General features: G+C 39.9%; 1 protein-coding gene across 2 annotated transcripts in view; it reads left to right on the top strand.

Annotated features, from left to right (window-relative positions):
• Positions 1-491: 491 nt before the first annotated feature.
• The window catches only part of MCM9 (minichromosome maintenance 9 homologous recombination repair factor), an 81,098-nt gene continuing 59,658 nt past the window's right edge, over positions 492-21,931 (top strand). The window contains exons 1-6 of one of the 2 annotated variants that reach the window (XM_029223895.1): positions 492-711; positions 3,069-3,379; positions 12,370-12,686; positions 13,154-13,235; positions 16,953-17,153; positions 20,977-21,102. In XM_029223895.1, the coding sequence (XP_029079728.1) occupies positions 3,076-3,379; positions 12,370-12,686; positions 13,154-13,235; positions 16,953-17,153; positions 20,977-21,102 (1,030 nt within the window). In that variant the 5' untranslated portion in view covers positions 492-711; positions 3,069-3,075. The remainder of the gene's footprint in view (positions 712-3,068; positions 3,380-12,369; positions 12,687-13,153; positions 13,236-16,952; positions 17,154-20,976; positions 21,103-21,931) is intronic. The other variant, XM_029223896.1, reaches the window with a different exon arrangement.

The raw sequence follows: 21,931 nt of genomic DNA, 5'->3' as shown, positions 1-21,931 counted from the left end.
TGTTAGACCCACATATAAGGACAACTGATTTTTGACACAGGTGCAAAAGCTATTCCGTGGAAAAAACACAGCTCTTTCAACAAATAGTGGTAGATATCCATATGACAAAAAGTTACCTAAGATCCACACTTCAAATCATATCCAAAAATTAGCTCAAAATGAATCATTGACCTAAACATAAAACCTTCATTCTAAAACTTCTTAGAAGCAGACAGATAATCGTTGTGGCCTTGGCTTTGGCGGAGTTCTGAGCCGGAAAGCCCGGGCCGTACACTCCCTCACAGCCAAAGCACAGCCCGACACTCCTCCCCACTACCGAGCGGCGGCTCCGCCCAGCCCCGCCCGGGACCCTACTCGCCCCTCCCAGCCAGCCCTGCCCCGCCCCTCTCGTCCCGCAGCGGCTGGCGGGGCGCGCGCCCGACCGCTTCTCCACCCGGAAGAGCCACCTGAGCCGCCAAGTTGAGGCAGTGCACGTCCCGGCGCCTTTCGGGAGCGCGGGCCCGGCAGAGCCGCCCGCGTGGCGCCTATCTCGTCCGGGCGCAAGGTGGGCGCGCTGGAGCCTGCGCGCCCCCGCGGCCCCACGCGCGCGCCCCGCCCCCACCCGGGCCTCCTCCCGCCTCTTTGGACCCCGCCGATCGGCTTGAGCTCTCCGCGCCCCTCGGCCTCGGGAGCAGTGCGCCCTCGGTGACTTCTGACACCGCGTATCCGCCAGTAAGTGACAGCCGCTGCCTTGTTGCACCATTATTTTTCCCATAGTGCGTCCCAAGTCTCGCCCACACCCTGGTTAGTTCCAAAACTATTTAACTCTGGGACCAGGCCCGCGATGGAGCTGCCCGCAGCCGAGCCTGGGAAGTGTCAGAGACCTGCCGAGTTCTTGTAGGGTACGGGCTACGTCCAGAGACGGAAGTGTGGAAAGCAGTTCTCCGGGCACAAATCGGCTCCACGTTTGCCGAGCGCCCGCGGCGAGCCAGGCATGGAGGAGGCGCCGACCTGAAGCGGGCGGGCGGGGAAGGGGCGGTGTCAGCGGGGCGGGTCTTGGGACGCGGAGGGGCGTGGCTCCTGGAGGGGCGGCGCGGCGGGGGGCGGGCTGGCACCTGGGAGCCAGCTAGATTGCCGCTGATGCATTCTCCCGGATTTTTCTTGTTGGCAGTTTACTCAAGAGGATAAGGTAGCACAACTTGTCTTTATTTATTTTGTCTTCAAATGTTCCATAAGAAAAAGGAAACGGAACTTGAAAGTTGTAAAACACTGCCACCAGTCAATCTGGGTGAGCATGTTTCTAGCGTTTGCAAACTGCTAAGAAATATTTGATTAGTCAGTTGTGCCCAGGTATTGAAAGTGAGTACTATTTTTTTTAGTGATGCTATTTCAAAAAGACTAGGCGAAATTTAATCTGATCTTAATCTGAACCATGAATTCTGCGGCTGTCCCCTTCCTGCCCTATGTGGAACTGCCTTTTAAATTGCTAAATTTGTGGCTCCAAATTTAATATGCATTTATAGAATCTTAGAGATTATTTTATAGCCACTCGTGGGATTCCAGATTTTTTTTTTTTTTTTTTTTTTAGCAACGGCCACATCGTGAATATACTGTATGATTAGCTGTTCCTTCCCAAGTGCTTTTTCTGCTTTATGCTTAGGTGAATTTATATTACCTAACCCAAACTAAATACTTACCCATATAGTAGCCTACACATCTCTTAATCTCACATTGGCATCCTCTAGGTGTCAGGATTCTTGACCTAACTGTGGTATACCGTGCCCCCCCACACACCTTCTAGTAGATTCCCAGAGAAGGCAAATATTGCTAATAGCACGTGTAATACATATTTAGGATGCTAAACTGTGAATGTCACAATCTTCTTTAATCTTTCTGTTTCTAAAGCCTAGTACAATAAACGTTGGTTGAACGAAATTAGTCAGAGGACACTTATCCTTTGACTAATAAGAATTTCTTAAATAATCCATTTGGACAGTTTATTTGTAACTGTCCATTATCACATCTGGGATTGTCACTGCATTTAAATTTAATCCTTCTCTTCTTTGTGCTCCTATTTGTATTGCATTTTTGCCACTGTTAGAGCACCGTTTCATTTGATCTGTACCTTGGTTCTTTGAGGGCATAGAGGACCTTTTATTATGCTTTTTTCATTTCCCAGAATAGTGCCTTGTACATGGTAGATATCTACGTGTGTACCTGAAAATAGAATGGGGGTAGGCCCTTTTAATCTGTAGGTACAAATTTAAAAATATATACATATAGCCAGGAATTTAATATACTGTATTTACTTTCAATCGTAGTGATTTATTATTTAGAGACCAATTTCCTTTCCTCATTTTAATGATCTAGTTTTTTTAGACTCTTGACAGCTGTTTTTGCTGAAGCTAATAGTTTTCCTAGGTTAGAAAAAGAAAATAGGAACAAGTTCACCTCCAAATGTAAATTTCTAAAGCAAATTTGTTAACTATTTAAGTCAGAATTGGCGACCAATCTGAATAGTAGTGTGTGTTCTGTTTAAGTAGCAGAATACAAATGAATGTGTGTGTGTGTGTGTGTGTGTGCGTGTATGTAACTAGGTTGCGGGGAGACAGAGAGAAAGATATGTTTTTTATGTGACTAAAATGTAGAACCAGGATGCTTGCAAAGAACTCTACTAGGAGTAACTCAAACCAAAAGACTGGCATTTAAGATTTTATACTTGAGAGCAAACGCATATATGGAATCTGATTAAAGAAAAGGCAAAGGACTTTTACATGATGTATTATAGGGTTAAGAGGAGGAAGTTTGGCGAAAAGATATGGGAAAGGCATTGGACCATTTTGGATTTCGGTTATCAGTACCAACATAATTCTTTGACTTAAAATTAACTTCACTCACTGAAAAAAATAAATTTGATAAGTGACTGTGACTCTGTCAGATCTAATTAAGATTTGAATTCAGATAGTATTTTGAGATTAGAGTGTGGCCCAAAGTCAGAATGATTTATAACCAATCTTTTTGTAAACTAGTGTATAAGTCTAGAAAATCAAAGGTATAATACAGTCCTTTGTCTTTCTTTTGTTACCTAGATCCAAGATGAATAGCGATCAAGTTACACTGGTTGGTCAAGTGTTTGAATCATATGTTTCGGAATACCATAAGAACGATATTCTTCTCATCTTGAAGGAAAGAGATGAAGATGCTCATTACCCAGTTGTGGTTAATGCCATGACCCTTTTTGAGACCAACATGGAAATCGGGGAATATTTCAACGTGTTCCCTAATGAAGTGCTAACTATTTTTGATAGTGCACTTCAAAGATCAGCCTTGACAATTCTCCAGTCCCTTTCTCAGCTTGAAGGTGTCTCCATGAAGCAGAATCTTCACGCCAGGATATCAGGTGAATCACTTAAGGATTTTACTGCCATGTTATTGTTTAGAAAGATTTTGAGAAATCCCAACATATATTGAATTTAAGCACTAAGAATTAATTGACATTTATACTTTAAAATATATCCATTATGTAGTTGATGGTCACTTTTGGAAAAGAATCACGATTTTATACTGTTTTCTCTGGACATTTGGGAGGCTGGGGTACTAGCCATGCCAACTGAGAGGAGGGAGAATGTGTGGAGGCAGTATATTTGTGTGCATATATACATATATGTATGTGTGTACAAAACTAGTTCAGCTTTCTGAGCTTTTATGACTCCTGACAATGAAAGAATTGATAATTCAAAGAATTAGCAAAGTGGTAGATGCTACCTAGTGATCTTCAAAACTATTTTAGGAAATTCATTATTTTTATATATCAAGTTTAACATTGTGCTGGCCACCTATTAGGCACTCAATAACTTTTTTTGAATGAACAACAGATAAAGCCTCTTAACTTTAAAGAAATCGCAGTGGAGCAATCAGCAACTTGTGGTGTCAAAGCTGTGTCTTTGAATTCCTGCACTCTTTGATTAAGTTGGAGAACACATGTACCATTTTGATTAAAAATAAATATTTACTTTATAGTACATTTCAGAAAGGTGGGGATTTATAATCAACAAAAATGATTACTGTGATTCCAAAAAAGGTTAGGAGTCACTATAGAATTTCTTGGAGATAAATTAAGATTCAAAAAAATTCCAGACATTTGATTTAAGTGAAAAAATAGTATCTGAGTGAAAAAATAGTATCTGCGATTGCACTTACTGGAATAAAATTATGAAGATTATTAATCTTCATGCATCAGACACTAGGTAATCTCTTGCTAGGATCAAGAAGAAATGTCCTCTTCTGATAATGTTGCAGAAGGATTATTAAAAGAGGCTTTAGTTAATGTTATTGAAATGGTATTTAGCAAATGGTTTTAGGCTGTCCTTACGTTTAGAAACTTTTCCATGCTCAGTTTAAATACTAAAGTTCTGTCTGCCTGAGTGACTCTATTGGTTTCAGGTGAATTTAGCCTAGTTCTTCATTATTCTCTGAGAAAGTGAGTTGCAAATTATGTTACTACCATAGTAACATTCATTCTACAAACATATCCCGTGTAGGCATTTGCTAGACACTTGGGAAACCAAAACAAATATGGTATAGTCCCTCATCTAAAGGAGTTCAAGGCTGTAGGGGAGACAGCTATATATTCAAATATTTCCATATCGTGTATGTATGCCCACAGGTACATGCATATGTACATATTAAACATAATTGTAAAGAAGCTTACAGGCAGCTTTTACTTATGTGATGCATGCATCACTCAAGGTATGTGTGAGATATATTAGCTCACTGGGCAGGGAGTGAATTGTCCTAGGGGTTTCACCCAAAGATTCAAGACTAGATGGTGAGATTAGGGAGGGATGCAGGTGTCCCAGGCAGAATGAACCAGGGATGGGAAAAGTCTGGTTTTAGGTATATTGCGCCTCCATCTTGGACTCCAGACAAGGCACTGAATTAGTAAAACCCAGGATGCCTCTGTGGTTCACTCTCCTTAGGAACATTGCATTGCTCTTTGTCTTCTGGGATTTTTATTGGTCGAAAGTTTGCTTGCTATTCCCAGTGGTTTTGATGAAAGGTATTCAAATACGCAGTTAGCATCAAAGTATCGAATAAATGAGGAAGAAAAAAATAGCCCTCACGTGTTATTTAAAGTAGTGTTTCTCAAACATTAATGGGCATCAGAATCACCTGTAGGGCTTATTAAAGCGCCGATTGCTGGGCCCCACCCCCAGAGTTTCTCACTGAAGAGGTCTGGCCTGGGGTCCAAGAATTTGCCCTTCTCAAAGCTCTGAGGCTGATGCCGATTTCTAGGGACTGCACACTGGAAACCATGGACCTGAAGTAATTGATCTGGACATATCTCTAACACAGATGTGGACATGTCTCTGTTTTAAATAAAAATTTATTTACTTATTTTGATCAGTGAATGAGTCAGAGAATGACAAAGGTTTTTGTTGTTTAGCACTAATGGGGGCTTAGTGCCAGATGTACCCTGCTTCACTGGGATAGTTGAAGAACACACTTAGTAGCATATAGTAAGACAGAAAGATTAAAATGAATTGACATTTCTATCAAAACACTGTCCCTTACCCTTTTTTAGTTCTAAGGTTTTGATTTTTGTGGTCAGTTTTGCTTAACATTATGTAACTTTTATCTCTGTCTTTATATTATAAATTTACTTTAAAACTTGTGATATGAAAGTAAAGAATCTGAAGATCCAAAAATGTACTCCCCTCTACTACCCTTTTCTTAAAATAATATAGTTACTTTACTGTACAAAATAAACCACTTAATGGTAATGATATCATGTTTTAGACTAATTTGCTTGATTCTAAAAAAAAAAATGTTTATCCTAACAGGTACCATATACATGATTCCATTCAGTAAGATAAGAACATTAAGGATGGCATATTGCCCCATATTATAAAAGTATAGAAGATAATGAAAAGCTAAGAAAAATTGGTTGTAAATGTTTACATAGTTTTTTCTTTAGAGGTGCTGTAATTGGGTTTAGACACAGGCCCCTTGTTGGAGGTGGGTGACAGGGAATTCACCCTTGGTGGCCACACTTCAGGAGGGACACAGAGAAGGTTGGTGAGCATATGAGGGACCTTGTGGCTGAGCCTGACGCCCTCCACCTCTCACCTGCCTTCTTCCTGAGTGTGTAATATCTCCCCAGCACATCTCCTTATGCTGATTGAAATAAAATCAGTATTGCATAGACTTGTCATGACCCAGCATGCACAGGCCTGAGTTATCATGTGCAAGGAAAGGAAGGTGTCTCTGGACCTAAGGAGTATCTTCTTTTTCACTCTTCCTGGCAGAAGTTTCCTCCAGATATAAGAAGCATCTTTTATGCAATGATGCATTCATTTGACCATTTTGCTTAGCTGTTCCATTTGTGTCTGTGTGAGGGTGCTAGACTGGACTTAGGGAAGTTTTCTTGCAAAAGGGTAAACTTGAGTGTACTCTTCCTGGCTGAGTGAACTGGGGAGAGTTCTCCAGACAAAGTAGCATGCCTAAGGAAAGCTACAGAGGTACCACGAAATGCACAGAAAAATTCATGCACTTTGTCTGGACTAGGAGATTGGAGGCCAGATGTGATAAAGGGAAGGCTAGAGAGAGAGGGAAAGCCCATTTCCCCTTCTCTTATTCACTAATTTTCTCCTTGTCTAAAAGTGCTTAATAAAGCACTGGGCTGGGCACAGAGGAGCATGAAAAGGATCTCAAGAAGTGACGCTACCCTCCAGATACAAAACGGTTAAGGAGCAGTGCAAAGCAATACGTGACTAAGGTCCTAAATGACTGGTCCAGGCAGTAAGTGATTATGAATGTCCCTGTCATGTTGTCATAGCATTTGGGGCAGGTCGTGTAGGATGTGATCTAAACAGGAGCTGAGTAGGCAATAAGAGACGTTAGGGCATTACTATTAAATGAAAGGAGGGGAGGGAGGTTTAGCAACTGTTCCCACAATGTAAGCCCCTTTTTCTATTCTTAGAGGTAATGATATGCAAGTCAATAGAACTATGGGACTGAGGATTTAAGTAAGAGGTTCTTCAGGGTTATATGTTGAGAAAGTTACAGATCCTCTTCAGAAAATGCAGGTGTATATATATTTAAATGTCTGCCTGAATTTCAAGAGGTTCAGGGCTTTCCTAAAGCCCAACCATGGCCTCTACTCAAGAATCTGGATTTAGATAAGACATGCATCCTATGGGGGTGTGGTGGGCAGTGGCCAGAATGACCAGGAATCCTTTCTGTCTCCCTTTCAGGAGAGAGGCCCCTCTTTCAACTCTGTGTCCCCTCTACCCTCCATCTACTCTCCTTTCATAACAATGTTTTGACAGAGTTCATGCCTTCTTTAGCATAACCTTCCCCCATTCACCCTTTCACCTCCACCACACTGAATGCACCCTCCCCCACCTTCCCAGTGGCTGCCTCATGGCCAGACTGAGGGACGAGTGTCGGGATTTCTCTTCCTTTATTTCCCTGCTGGATTTGATACTGTTGCCTCCTCCCCCTTTATGAAACTCCACTGACCGCACTGTCTTGCCCTTTCCTCTGTCTCTAGCTGTGGCTTTTCTCCCTGCTCTGGGAGCCTCTTCCTTTACTGGTCCTGTGGGTGTGAGATCCTCAGGGTGCAGATGTGGCCATCTGCTCCTGAATCCTGCGTTCTCTTCCTGATGGGATGGCCTCCTTTCTGAACCTAGGCTTCAGCTGCTACTTATAGAGTAACAAGTGCCAACTTGATTGATTGATTGCTTGATTGCCAGAATCTGTCTCTTAAGCTCTGTATTCAGATATCCTCTTGTCCGTCAGATGTTTCAAACTAGAGATATCTTCTTGCAAACTCAGTGTATCAAAAAGGGTAGTCATGATTTCCCTCCCCTCTCTGTGCCCCCCTCCATCTGAAAATCGTATTTCCATATTTATTCTTTTAATAGATATTTACTGATTGACTACCATGTGCCTTCCAGAATTCCCTGACTTGGTTAATGGAACCAGAGAACTAGGAGTCGCTCTAAATTTCACCCTCTTCCTTATACCTTATCTCTAATTGGTTTCAAAACTCATGTAGTATCTTTAATATCTATTCCTCCCCTCTTCCTTTCATCTATCTTTCAAGTTTTTTCTTTTTTAATGCTTACTATTTATAAAGCAATGATAATATAATAGTGAATAAAATTTACCTCTGCCCTGCCCCCATGGAGGTTATATTCTAGATTGGAAGCATAATAATTATGTATTCTTTTTATTTAAATTGTGGTAAGTGGTATGAAGAAGAACAGTGTGTTAAGGCACATAAAAGAGGGAGTTTAACCTGAAATGGGTTAAAGAAAGATTTCATTAAGAAAATTATGTTTAAGCCAACCTTTTAAGGGGGAAAATGATAAGATTACATATAAGAACTGTTTAAATGGTGCTTGCTATGTGCAAGTTACTTTTCCAAGAAACTTTATATGAATTCTTTTAATCTTCTTGTGATCCTATGAGGTAGGTTTTGTTGTTATTGCCGTATTACAGGAGGGAAATCTGAGAGGTTATCATTTGGCCAAGGTCACACAGCTAGTGCGTGATAGAGCTGTGACTCAACTCACTCATTCGGGCTCCACAGTATGTATCCTGAACCCTTATGTTGCTTCTTAGTGTGGGCATTTTTGAGGGACAGAGTAGGGAGGAGAGTGGGCAAAGGGGACACTGTATGAGAGCATTTGAGTGCCCAGAGGGTTTGGTGTGAGAAGAAGCCCGTCACAAAACGTCCTGTGGTCCAATCCCACATTTGGTTCCTTATTCTTAGATCTGGGAGCAGCATGGAAGGGTTTAAGTGGAGGAGATTAAACGTTAGGCCTTTGTTATTTCTTGCCTGGATTACTATAGAAGCACCAGGGAATATGGTGTTTCACTCTTCCACTTGAAGATGCTCTTCAGAGTAAGACACAGAATCAATTTAAAAGTAGCTTTTTAGGAAAAAACGACAATAAAATTATACATAGCTTCATTTTTAAACTGAAGTTTGTTTTTAGGACAAAAATAGCAAGCATCTAACTAAATGAGTATGTTAAGACCTCATTCGTTATATGTATGACTTCATCATATTGAACATCCAGAGTCTGTTGAATTACACTGGGCAGTCTGTGGTTTCACTGGGCATTCTGCTCTGTGCATGGCATCGGCGTAACATAGCACTCTCCGTAACCCACTTCTTGTGATCTTAGTTTTTCTTAAGTTTTAATATATTGACAGTAGAATTTAAACTGAACAATCAATTTGCATCTGAAGCAGAGCTAGGAATGAGAGGAATAGAAATGGGATGAAAAGTGTTATTTCTTTAGGAGCCAAGAAAGAGAGAATGGATGTTTCAAACATCTAAGTGTTTTCAAAAATATAATTGTTGTTAAGTTCTCTAACCCATCACTTTTTTTTCCTATTCTCCTCCTCACTTTGCTCATCTTTCTCAGAAGTAATTTTGATAGATTTTGTTTATACTTTAAGAAGCAAATTGGGTTAATAATCCTGTTTCCCCACTTGAGTATCCTTTTACATACTTACAATAGAGAACACTTAGTGATTCTTTGAAAACTTAAAAATTAAAATTATTATAAAAAGTATATTCAACCCAGCAATCCTACTCCTAGGTGTGTGCCCAAGATAATTGAAAACAGGTATTCAGACAAAAACTTGCACATAAATGTTTGTAATAACATTATTCATAATAGGAGAAAAATGTAAACAACCCAAATGTCCATCAGCCGATGAATGTATAAACAAAATGTGGTATATCCATACAGTGGAATATTCAGCCATAAAAAGGAATGAAGAACTGATACATGTTACAACATGGGTGAATCTTGAAAATGTATGCTAAGTGAAAGAAGCCAGACACAAAAGGGTGCATATTTTATGATTCCATTTACATGAAATGTCCAGAATAGATAAATCCGTAAAGACATAAAGTAGCTTAGTGGTTGCCAGAGGCGCAGGGGCGGGGGTATAGAGACTGTCTGCTACTGCGAACAGGGTTTCTTTTTTTTTTTTTTTTTTTTCTTTGCGGTACACGGGCCTCTCACTGTTGTGGCCTCGCCGGTTGCGGAGCACAGGCTCCGGACGCGCAGGCTCAGCAGCCATGGCTCATGGGCCCAGCTGCTCCGCGGCAGGTGGATTCTTCCCGGACCGGGGCACGAACCCATGTCCCCTGCATCGGCAGGCGGACTCTCAACCACTGCGCCACCAGGGAAGTCCCCAGGGTTTCTTTTTGAAGCAGTGAAAATATTCTGGAATTAGATAGTGGTGATGATTGTATAACCTTGTGAATGTACTAATAACCACTGAATTATATACTTTAAAAAGGCAAATTTATGGTACCTAAATTATATCCTAATTTTTAAAAAGCATTCATGTGGGGAGCAAGAAAAAGGTAATTGAGAATCTGCAAGCGTTGTGAAGATGTGTTGCCATAATGTACATCGAATTAAGGCCAAGTAAGAAGAGACACCTCCACTTGGTGGATTTTTGTTTCTTAACATTCTAGGATGGGAATTAAAAGAGGACATTGTACCCCTGAAACATAAGCAGTGAGGATATGAGGACTAGACCTGTTCTTTTTTTTTTTTTTTTTTTTTGCGGTACGTGGGCCTCTCACTGCTGTGGCCTCTCCTGTTGCGGAGCACAGGCTCCGGACGCGCAGGCTCAGCAGCCATGGCTCACGGGCCCAGCCGCTCCGCGGCATGCGGGATCCTCCTGGACTGGGGCACGAACCTATGTCCCCTGCATCGGCAGGCAGACTCTCAACCACTTCGCCACCAGGGAAGCCCTAGACCTGTTCTTAATGAAAAGCTTTTGGTTGTTAGTTTGGCTTTTACTTGGTTGTAACTAGAAATATTGGTGTGTTCTCAACATTTAGCTACATGCAGCTGAATTAACAGACGCCTGAGATGAGCACTGAGAAATGAATACAGTGGGTATTTTAATGGCTAAAACCTGCTTTATTCCTGCCCCAACCTCTCTGTCTATTCCTGCATGTGTGATGTAGCACTGGTGAGCCCCAGGGTGTTTTAATGAAGCGTTCCCTAGGAATTTGGAAATAGGAAAATAAATTTGTTTTCTGATAGTTAAACTGTACAATTGACACAGAACAGAGCAGAGATACACAAAATCATCGTAAGCAAAAGTATGGCTCCCTTACTGGCAAAGTGTGATACAATCCAAGTTAATATAAATAAAGAGTATTTCCATTAGAAAGCAGGCAAGTCAGCCTTGGAAGCATAGAAAAAAGAGTCATAGTGGCAAATGTTGCAGTGCCCACCCTGTTTATACAGTATAGGATATATGAAGAGAGAGTCTCAGCCAGCAGCAGAGAAAATTCAGGTCTGTCTGTAGACGTCTAAGCTGTATCACCAGATTAATGTAGGCTGGCGCCTTAAGCATTCAGTTCATCTAACCAGTCTGCTGCTTTTATTTTTTTTCCTTAAATTCCTTGCATCCCAAACTGCCTTCTGATGACAGTGATGATGACAGTGATGATAATGATTTGGCTTTCAGAATAGATCTATAAACAGGGAGAAAATGTTCTGACCATAGAAACTTAAAGTGTAATCATGCCTATTATGGTTATTTCTTATGAGCTTGGCAAATCCAATAGATCTGTCTTCAGTGTTCATACTTATCAGGTTTCAGAGCTAAGTTCAAGGACAAGACCATAGACCACGGGACATGAACCAGTGTAACAAATGCTCCCTTGATAAACCTGTTAGGAGGCAGCCTTTGACCATCACAGACAGCATCTCTCTACTCCAGTGGTGCCTTGTAGCCAAATACGAGAAAGAGGGCATTTCCACATAAGAATTTTCTTTGGCATTTTGCACCTTTTAAGTTGCCCGTTTATTAATGATGAAAAACACAAGGTTTTTAAAGGATGAAGTGGTGCTGTAGGTAAACCTCTAGGTAATTCAAGACTTGAAAACACTATCCGATTTATGTATTAATAAATCCTGAACCTAACTAGAAAAAGCACTAGCCTTTGTTCATTCCACTACCATCTCTTTATCACTCAGCTTTGATTTTATGTGGGGCATGTGGCAGTATATTCTTCATTGAATGAGGTTAAAATTATATACTGCGTTTACATCCTACTGAGATAGCCCTCTTAAGAGAATCAATTCTTTTTTTAATCCAGGTTATTATCAATATATCATCTAGATACGTACTTTTAAAGAGAGTCCGTTGATAATTGTTATTTGAAATAATTCTTTTATATTTTCTTCAGTTGATCTTTTTTCTTAAGTAAAACACAAAGATTTCTTTTTCCTGAAATTATACTTTCTCCCTCAGAAAATATGAGAAAAATGTATTGCATGGAGTCAAATCCCAAGTAGAAGTTGATGTGTTTTTGTTTTGTTTCTCCATCAGGATTGCCTGTTTGTCCTGAGCTGGTGAGGGAGCACATCCCTAGAACCAAGGATGTGGGACACTTTTTATCTGTCACTGGGACAGTGATTCGAACGAGTCTGGTGAAGATCCTGGAGTTTGAGCGGGATTACATGTGCAACAAATGCAAGCATGTATTTGTGGTCAGGGCCGACTTTGAGCAGTATTATACCTTCTGTCGGCCATCCTCATGTCCCAGCTTGGAGAGCTGTGATTCTGCAAAATTCACTTGCCTCTCAGACTTGTCTTCATCTCCAACTAGGTGTAGAGATTATCAGGAAATCAAAATTCAGGAACAGGTAAATGATCTAATAAATGCAAAAAATAACAAATTAGAAGAAGTGTTTTTCAGCTATGGGCAAATTGCCAGGACTAGGGAACACGTTTGTAATCTGTTACTAAGAAATAATCAGAGGAACCGAGTGATTTGTCTTATGACTAGATGCAGGAAAGAACTGCTTCTCTTTTCTAGTTAAGTAAATGTTATTGTGTTTAGTAGTCGGAGCATGTGTTTATTTTGACCATCCACAAGGTAGATTATATTTTGAGATATTTTCCATATGGATTTTTTATTTTATTGTAGTTTTAGTGAATTCTTAAACTGATAGTAGGCACAAGTTTCAAGAAAATTCCATAAATCCCCATCGTAATTAAATTGTGTGATAATACCAGAGAAATAGAAACAGGAATTGCAAGAACTGCTAGGCTTCTGAATACTTAGTATGTATCTGAGCATACTCAGTGTCTGCTTTCTTTTCCTTGCTAGGTTCAAAGGCTATCTGTTGGAAGTATCCCACGAACAATGAAGGTTATCCTGGAAGATGACTTAGTAGACAGTTGCAAATCTGGTGAGAATGTTAGCTTATATAGTATGTCCTAAAGTATTGACTAGGAAAAGCCACTTTTTATTTTCCCAAGATCACTGGCAAGTGAGTGTGGGGAACTTGAGAACAGAGACTGGCATGAGGAGGTAGGTAATAGCAGGAAAGAAGCTGGGCTGGAGTTCAGCGATCTAGTCTAGCTGCTTGTTTTACAGATGAAGCAACTGATTTGCCCATGAGAGCTTATCCTTTGTGTTTCCTCCTCTTATTCCAAACAACTTAAAAACTGTTGCTTTTACTGTTTGCCTAGCAATTTCCACTGGCTGTTTAACATTTAATTTAAATTGAAGGTGGGTCAGAAAATGCAAATGATTGTTGTCAACGATTGCCTTTCAACTAACTTCAACATTTCCTGCTTTAAATATTTCCCACCCTCACTAAGAACCCCTTAATCTCTATTTAAAAAAAAAAAAAACTAGCACCAATGTGTCCCCTGGGCAGTAACAGGTATGTCTGACCTCTTATTTCATATCCCAGTGCTCCCCTACTGGACAAGTCGAAAATGCTTTATGTCTCTAAATTCCATCATTTCCTTTTCTTAACCCTAAGCTTCTCCAAATGCCTCATTTTTACTGAGCTGCCGTTTCATTAAAATGATGAGGCAAAGGCTCTGTGGAAACAGAGTTCAGTATCTAGAGTCAAGAATAATTCCTTGTCAAAATATTCTCCCCTTCCACCAAGAATCACCAACCCATAGTTTGAAATTTATGTCAAATATATTAACAGTTCATACTTGTCTAAACAGTATTCTAAGTAAATAACAGCTTTGATCATGGTTTGCCTGCTAAATGGACAAGGCTGTGTCAAAGTACCTTGTTCATATAAGACTCTAGATTTTAACCAGAATCTGTAATGTCTGGATTAGCAAAGCAGGGCTTGTATGAGCTTAACCAGAACATGAAAATGTCCTTTGATAGAGATTAAGATGTTTTCATGCAGTTCATCTAAACTAAATTTTTTCTGCATTTAAAAAAAAAAAATCTGGGCTTCCCTGGTGGCACAGTGGTTGAGAGTCCACCTGCCGATGCAGGGGACACGGGTTCGTGCCCTGGTCCGGGAAGATCCCACATGCCGTGGAGCGGCTGGGCCCGTGAGCCATGGCTGCTGAGCCTGCACGTCCGGAGCCTGTGCTCCGCAACGGGAGAGGCCACAACAGTGAGAGGCCCGTGTACCGCAAAAAAGAAAAAAAAAAAAAAAAAAAAAATCTTAAGCTATTTTTCTTTCACATGTCACTAACAATAGAGAATGGATGGAAGCAGTCTGTCATCAGCTGTCTTTCATTTATCCATTGCTACAAACCTCTGTGAGAATCAGAAGACATAAATGGCATAATCCTTGCCCTTCAGGAATTTACAGTCTAGTTAGGAACCCCAGTCTGACGTTGCAGAGTAATAAAGTTGGAGGTTGTGTACTGATAACTGTTAAGTGCTGCAGGAGATCAAAGATGGGTCTGACCAGGGTGGCTGCAGTGGTAAATATGCTGCAGAAGATAGAGGGGACAAAGAGATTGGATTGTAAAAGTAAGAATTTTAGCTTTCTGAAAATAACATTTTTTCCAGTAACATTTACTATGGAAAAACATGCAAGTTTCAAATTAGTATCTATTGCCTTGGACTATCATGTATACCTCACAGTTGTTCTGATGATCATATGAATCTGTCTCTCAAATATCTGAATAAATGAAAACATGTATATATTAAAGGGTGTTTAATGGTATTAGTTGCTTTACAAATGTAAAGTAGGTTTACTATAATAATAGCTAATATTTATTGAGCATGTATTCTAGATATTGCATGAAGTACTTTATATATATTATCTGACCCAATTCTCACTATAGTTCTATGATGTAAGTATAATTATTCCCATTTTGTAGGTCAAGAAATAAGCTCAGTTTATTAGGTAGCTTGCCACACAGCCGGTGAGTGGTGGAGCTGGGATTTGAATCCACATCTGATGAGTCAGTGCTCTTGTCCATTCTTGAGTACTTCACATTTTCCACATTACTGCTGCTTAGCAAAGTCAGGTTATTACTAGTGGGTGCAATACCTGAAAGTTAAATTTCTCATTTGACTTAATGTAGAAACAACCTATATATAACCCATTAAAATGACCGTAGTAGAGAATTCTTTGAAGTGCTCATATAAAGTTGCCCTGGCCATTTTCATCTAAAAAATTGGGGGCAGACAATATAGTAAATGATCACTATTCCTGATTGGATTTGAAAACCATCCAGCAGTGGTTGAGGAAGTATCTTGAAAATGTGTGAAGATTTAATGTGTTCATCACCATTTACTGTGAAGTTGCCTTTGGCTAGAAATATGCCTTCTATTCGGTGAATTGCTACCACCAGTTCCATGCATTTAGCATTCACAGAACACTTTTCTTCAGGAAATCAAAAGCCCTGCGGATTACACATTATACATTGACATTTAGAGAGTGAAAGGCGTTTTGTATCAGCAGATATCATATATTTGATATAGGCTTGGAAATGAAGACTTGCCTGTTAGTTCAGAGTGTGAATACTAGGATTGGATTTAAGGTATGTCCAACATCCTGTGTTCAACAAGATTGAAATCTGGGGGACTAGGATTATCTTTCCTTTTTTGCCCCCTTTTCTCCAGTACCAAAATATCGAATGCCAAGCACTCACCTATACTCGTTAATTGAAATGTAATAATAAAAACAGTTGTCATTGTGCCTATAAGTTGTCATTGTGCCTATAAGTTACCCAAGGCCTCTTAGGAGAATCTGTAAAAGTTTAATATTCTACCCATCAATTACGAATGGGAGAGTTTCCTTAGATGGGAAGGAACCAACCAAGAAAGAATAAGCAGGGTTGTATCTTCTGCTTTCATAGCTTATGGAAAGGAGCTTTGAAGTAGGACAAGAATTCATTCATTTCTTAGTGCACTCATTCTTTTGTTCATTAAAAAAAAAAGGCAGCGAGTGAATGTTAACAAATGCAGTTAAGTAAAAATGAAATATACAAGAAACTAAAACTAGTATAGTATCCATTATCACGAGATTGTCTCCTTTCCTGACACCAAATTGATTATGCAGTTGACCCTTGAACAACATGGGTTTGAACTTTGTGGGTCCGCTTATACATGGATTTTTTTCAATAGTAAATACTTCAGTACTACACGATCCATGGTTGCTTGAATCTGTGGATGCGGAACCTCAGATTCAGAGGGCTGACTGTGGACTTGAGCATCCGTGGATTTTGGCATCTGAGGTGGGTTCTGGAACCAATCCCCTGCAGATACTGAGGGCAGACTGCACTTTAACCTTTTGGCTGCAATTCCCACCTCTTCTTTAAGTGAGAGCTATATGGTTAGAGATTCTGAGAGGATGAACATTTCACCCAATATAATCATGATGAATAAATCATCCAGTAAACTATTTTCCCAGGGAAAGTTTAGAATTTGGTGTGATTATCATGTGGCAGATTAAGAAAAATTAAAATGCTGGCTTTAGCTTCTAGCCGTGCAAATACACGTGCCTGTTTAAAAAAAAAAATCGGGACTCTGTGGTGTTCTTTTGCCCCAAATGGTTTCTGGAAGAATGTGTACTACTCTAAACCATGGTGGGGTAGTGGTTTATTTCTTGGTTCTGGTCCTTTGTCGAGTTTGTGCCCAAGCAGGCAGGATGCTACTGCTGGACTCACTCGGTGCTTTGTCCCAGGTGATGACCTCACTATTTATGGGGTTGTAATGCAACGGTGGAAGCCCTTTCAGCAGGATGTGCGCTGTGAAGTGGAGATAGTCCTGAAAGCCAATTACGTCCAAGTAAATAATGAGCAGTCTGCAGGGATCAACATGGATGAGGAGGTCCGAAAAGAATTTGAAGATTTTTGGGAATACTATAAGAGCGATCCTTTTGCAGGTTTGTGTTAAGGGTATAGAGCTGATAATTATTAACGGCATTTTATTCATTAGTTAAATATAATGTTTGTGATTTACATGCTATGTATCAGTGACTGTGTTCAAAGGGAGTAGCATTAGTCAGTACCTCTAGCTGTAGTCTCCCTTTGCAGCCCTTTTCTGGTATAATCTTTTCTATTTAGAGATCTTACTGGAAATTCCAAGAGATTTTCCATTTCAACTATTATTTTAACATCTCTTATATTGCCAAAATAGTTTCAGAGCTTTCTACCTTCTTTACCAATGAAATACATAGTTCTGCCTTAAATAGGCAAAACTCATCCTATTATGAAACTTCATCCTATTAAAACCATTTCTTTTCTGATGTATCTGATACAGTTAAGACAGCTTCACACGGTTTTAGCTGAAGATTTAAAAATATGAAGTAGGAAAGTTGCAAAAAATAAGCTTTGTCATCACAGCAAAAAATTTTGACTGACACTAAGATGTCATTACACAGATTAAAACATAGCCATTGGGTTTGTAGAGTATTTTTTATTTAAAAATCCCAAATGTATAAAACACCAATTAAATCTTCAAATGTCTATTTTCATTCTTCCTTGGAGGCATCTTCTGAGAAAAATAAACGGAAGCCAGTAAAAGACTATTTCTGATAAACCTCACCTCAAATCTAATACACAGTGATTACTTTATTCTTAAATCACATGCTGAACTGGACAGATATTATTTCACAAAAAAAGACTTTCAGGGACTTTCCTGGTGGTCCAGCGGTTAAGACTCCATGCTTCCAATGCAGGGGACGTGGGTTCGACCCCTGGTCGGGGAACTAAGATCCCACATGCTGCGTGGCTCAATGAAATAAAAATTAATTAATTAATTAATTAATTAATTTAAGAAAAGGCTTTCACTTGCCTAAATGTAGGCAGTTTGCTTTTATTTTGTGGGATGATTTTTTTTTTTTTGCTTATGTGTGTAACACGAGTATGGTAGTTACGGATCATTCTTTTATTTGATCCACACGAAAAGAAGCAAAGGTCTCTGTTGTGGTTTTATTAAGCAAACCTTTTAAGAATCATATGTATTTTTAAATAAGTTTTTTTACTTAAAATTGTTTCTTAGGCTCAAATCCTCACAAAAAATCTGTAACTCTTCCTTGGATCATAATCATTCCTTATTAATTACAGTGCCACAGCTACACTCCACCTAGTAACAGTGAAGGAAGGGCATCATACAGTGTTCCAGCTAGGCCGTCAGAAGTTCTCTGTGCTGGTGATTAGTCTGTTTTGTTTTAATTAGAAGGCTATAGCTATACATCTCATTTACTGGATGAAAAGAAGAAATATTCTGTGAGAAGACAGGGAGAAAACGAGGCAACTATTTTCTTTTTAGTATGAACAGATTCTGCTTTCTTCATTTCCTAAGTACCAATTATCAGCCCACTATATTTTACCATTTCAAAGTGTATGTGTGTGTGTTGGGGGGTGTGGGGAGGAGGGTGGAAGTGGGGAGCTGCATCCAAAAGCGTGTCTTCATTTTGCTGGTCTAAAGCCAGAGATGACTTCACTGCTCAGCTCTGGGAGGTTGGCCTGCTTCATTAAGCTCTGGTGCTGTGAGTATTGACGAGGAGCTAAAGATTTTCTTCTGATCTACACTGATCTCAGGGATCCCCTGGCCCTGATGCATAGAGGCTGGATAGAAACCCAAATATAGGGGTTGGGGTCTTCTGGGCCATCTCAACCCACTCCAGGGTGACTCATTTATCTTAAATCCTAGAAGTTCTCTTCCTTGGGGTAACTGAAGGCCATGCCACAAGAGTGGATTACATGGGCACACTATTAACATGGTCTAGAACCAGAAATTTGAGAGGGAGGGAGGGAAGGAATGGGGTAGTATTCACCCTAATGCATTCTCTTCCATGATATAGTCATGGGAGCTTCTATTGCCATGACCCAAGGAATCAAGTTTTTCAACTTTAGATAACAAATTTAGGGAATGGACCTTCCCCTTTGCTTTTCTCTGGTACCTCAGACCTGACTTCAGAGTGTATCTTTTGTGTTGACCACAGTGTGAGGAAACCTTGAGATGAGAAATAAGCACAAGTAGTACAGGTAATATAATAGTTAACAAGTAAGTAGCTCCTACTATGCGCCAGATACTATTCTGTGTGCTGTGCACCTATTAGCTCCTTAACAACCCTACGAGATACCATCATTATCTCCATTTCACAGATAAGGAAAGGGAGGTGGAGAGAGTAAGAAACCTGCCCAAGGTCAGACAGCTAGTGAACAGTAGCACTGGGCTCCGCCACCAGAGCCTGTGGGATGTGCTTCCTGTCAGCACATTAGTCACTGAATCCACCTTTACTGAAAAAGCTGGCTCTAACAGCTCCGGCTTGAGTGTCTTCCAGGCCAGTTTGCCTACTTGTTCCCTGCTTGTTGAGGCTATTCTTTCTTTCTTTGTATGTGTAATCTCCAGATTCTGGTCAGAATTTACATACCTGCTGTCGGGTCTTAACTATGTAGATCTCAGACCTTTCATCTTTTTTCTCTAGACTTTCTACCTCCGGAAAGGAGGGATTCCCTCCAGCAGTTAATGAACTTCCTTCCAGGATTTACTAATTCTTCTTTTTGGTTCCCTTTTTACTAAAATGTTTTCTTTCTTAACCATTTCTGCCATCCCAGGTCACATCACCATAGCTTAATTGCCACTGAGTCAATTTTGATTGTTAGGAAAAGTAGCCTTTGTGCATAGGGACACGAATTATGGAGGAAGGCCCTTTCCTTTATCTTGACAGAAAAGCTTCTGGAACTGGAATCATCAGCTAAAGTAGTACTTCTATGGTTATTTTCCTCCTCAAAAGCGCTATCATTGAAACATGAGTACAAGCTCAGAGTTAAATATAAAAGCCCTCAAACGTGCGGATTACTTACCAGCATGTGGACATTAATTTCTGGTAACTTGAATGCAGACATAGAGCACCATCACAGTAGTGAATTCTGTATAAGACAGACTCCGTAGGGGCTTGTTAGAGTCTCGTAAATTCTATGGGCCTCATTGGTTGATTGGCCAATGACAGAATGAAATATCTACTTTATTCATTGATGGCATAGGCAGATCTCAGATTTGGTATTTGATATTTCTGAAAACAGAACCTAAAACCGTGGTAATCGCTTATTTAAAGCATGTTATCAGAAGAATCCTGAGACCTCCAGCTTGGATTGCTAGAGTTGTTGTTTATAATGATCTTCTAAATATCCTGATACATTGATGCTTAGTCTAGATAAGACAATTTACCAAACTGCTCAGAGCAAATGCTGAATTGACTTGCAGGATGGGTTGATTCTACCTCTCTTATACCTCTGGAGAAGCTCCATGAGCTCCAGGTACCTTTTGTATTTAAAGATTACAGGCTTCTACAATCTGTCTCATTGTTTCTGAGATGGAACACCTTCCTTTTATTTAGGCAGTGGAGTAATTTTACTGAAATTATTGCACAAGAAGTGCAGCTGGTATTATTTTTAAGGGATAATGTTGGTCCAATGAGGGAGAAAAGAGATTTCTTTCTGTCCCTTGTAAAGTACGCTAAATTTATAGAAACAAACAGGTAGCACCCAGGAATAAAAAGAATTTTCATCTCATGGCATTATAAGAAGAAGAGGACTTTTAGGACCAAAACAAAGTTATTCACTCCTTTTGGTCATTTGGAAATGGTACCCTTGATCATTTTAGAGCATAGAGTGTTTCTAAGAAGATAGGATAGAAAGGGAAATTTCAGCTAGGATTTCTTGAAAATTATTGGTAACTCATCTTTCTGCCTTTCCCAGGAAGGAATGAAATATTGGCTAGCTTGTGCCCTCAAGTTTTTGGAATGTACCTAGTAAAGCTTGCTGTGGCCCTGGTGCTGGCTGGTGGGATTCAAAGGACCGATGCTACAGGAACACGGGTCAGAGGTTAGTACCCATTTAAAACTTTTGAGAAATATTAACACACAGCGTAAGAAGAGAAGCTAGAATTTTTCTTTCCTGAATAAAAATTGCTTGTTGAGCTTTATTTTCCAAATGTAATCTTTTAAAACTGACAGTTGTTCACTATGTAATACTCAGTCCAGCATCAGGAACTACTGTGTAGAATACCAGTCTTTCCAAAGACTTTCAATGAGTATATATTTTTGTTCCAGCCTATCAGGGTGCCACAAAATAAAATCTTTACATTTCTTTTACTGTCTGTGTTTTTCATTGGATCCCCAGTCTCTCTCCAAGAGGAAAAGATAAGAAATAGTGCTTTTTAATGTCTCCAAGTCAGTGTCTCTCCATCTGTGACTGTCAGTGTGTTTGTCTCAGACTGCTGCTCTCAGTCATCTGCCTGCTGGTTCCCCTTCTGCTGGTGGGTAGCAAACGTGCCATCTGCCAAGAGGTGCTGCCATAGGTCATGCATTCCAGCAAAAATTACTCTAAGTGTGTAATTACATCCAAATGGCAGAAAGCTCTTTTGTGGTTAACACACTTAACTGACCTGAATCTGGCATAAACTAGGTTTATTATGGCCCTCATATAGGCAATATGAGGGTCATAACCAAAGGCTTAACCGAAAGACTAAAAGGACATTATTGTAAATCAGACTGTTAGTAGGGACTCAAAAACCATACTGTACAGTATAGAATAGTAAGTATAATAAGGTTTATGTGTATTGTATGTTTTGATTACCTACTGTTTGCAAGGCCTTCTGCTAAATGTTGAGCTTATATAGTATTTCCCTATTAATGTATTCAGAAAATACTTG

This window comes from Monodon monoceros, unplaced genomic scaffold, assembly GCF_005190385.1.
Source record: "Monodon monoceros isolate NGI ecotype Baffin Bay Population unplaced genomic scaffold, NGI_Narwhal_1 Super_Scaffold_15, whole genome shotgun sequence".
Classification (NCBI taxonomy): Eukaryota; Metazoa; Chordata; class Mammalia; order Artiodactyla; family Monodontidae; genus Monodon; species Monodon monoceros.
Note: the sequence above shows the minus strand (reverse complement) of the source record. Positions and strands in the feature narration are given on the sequence as shown.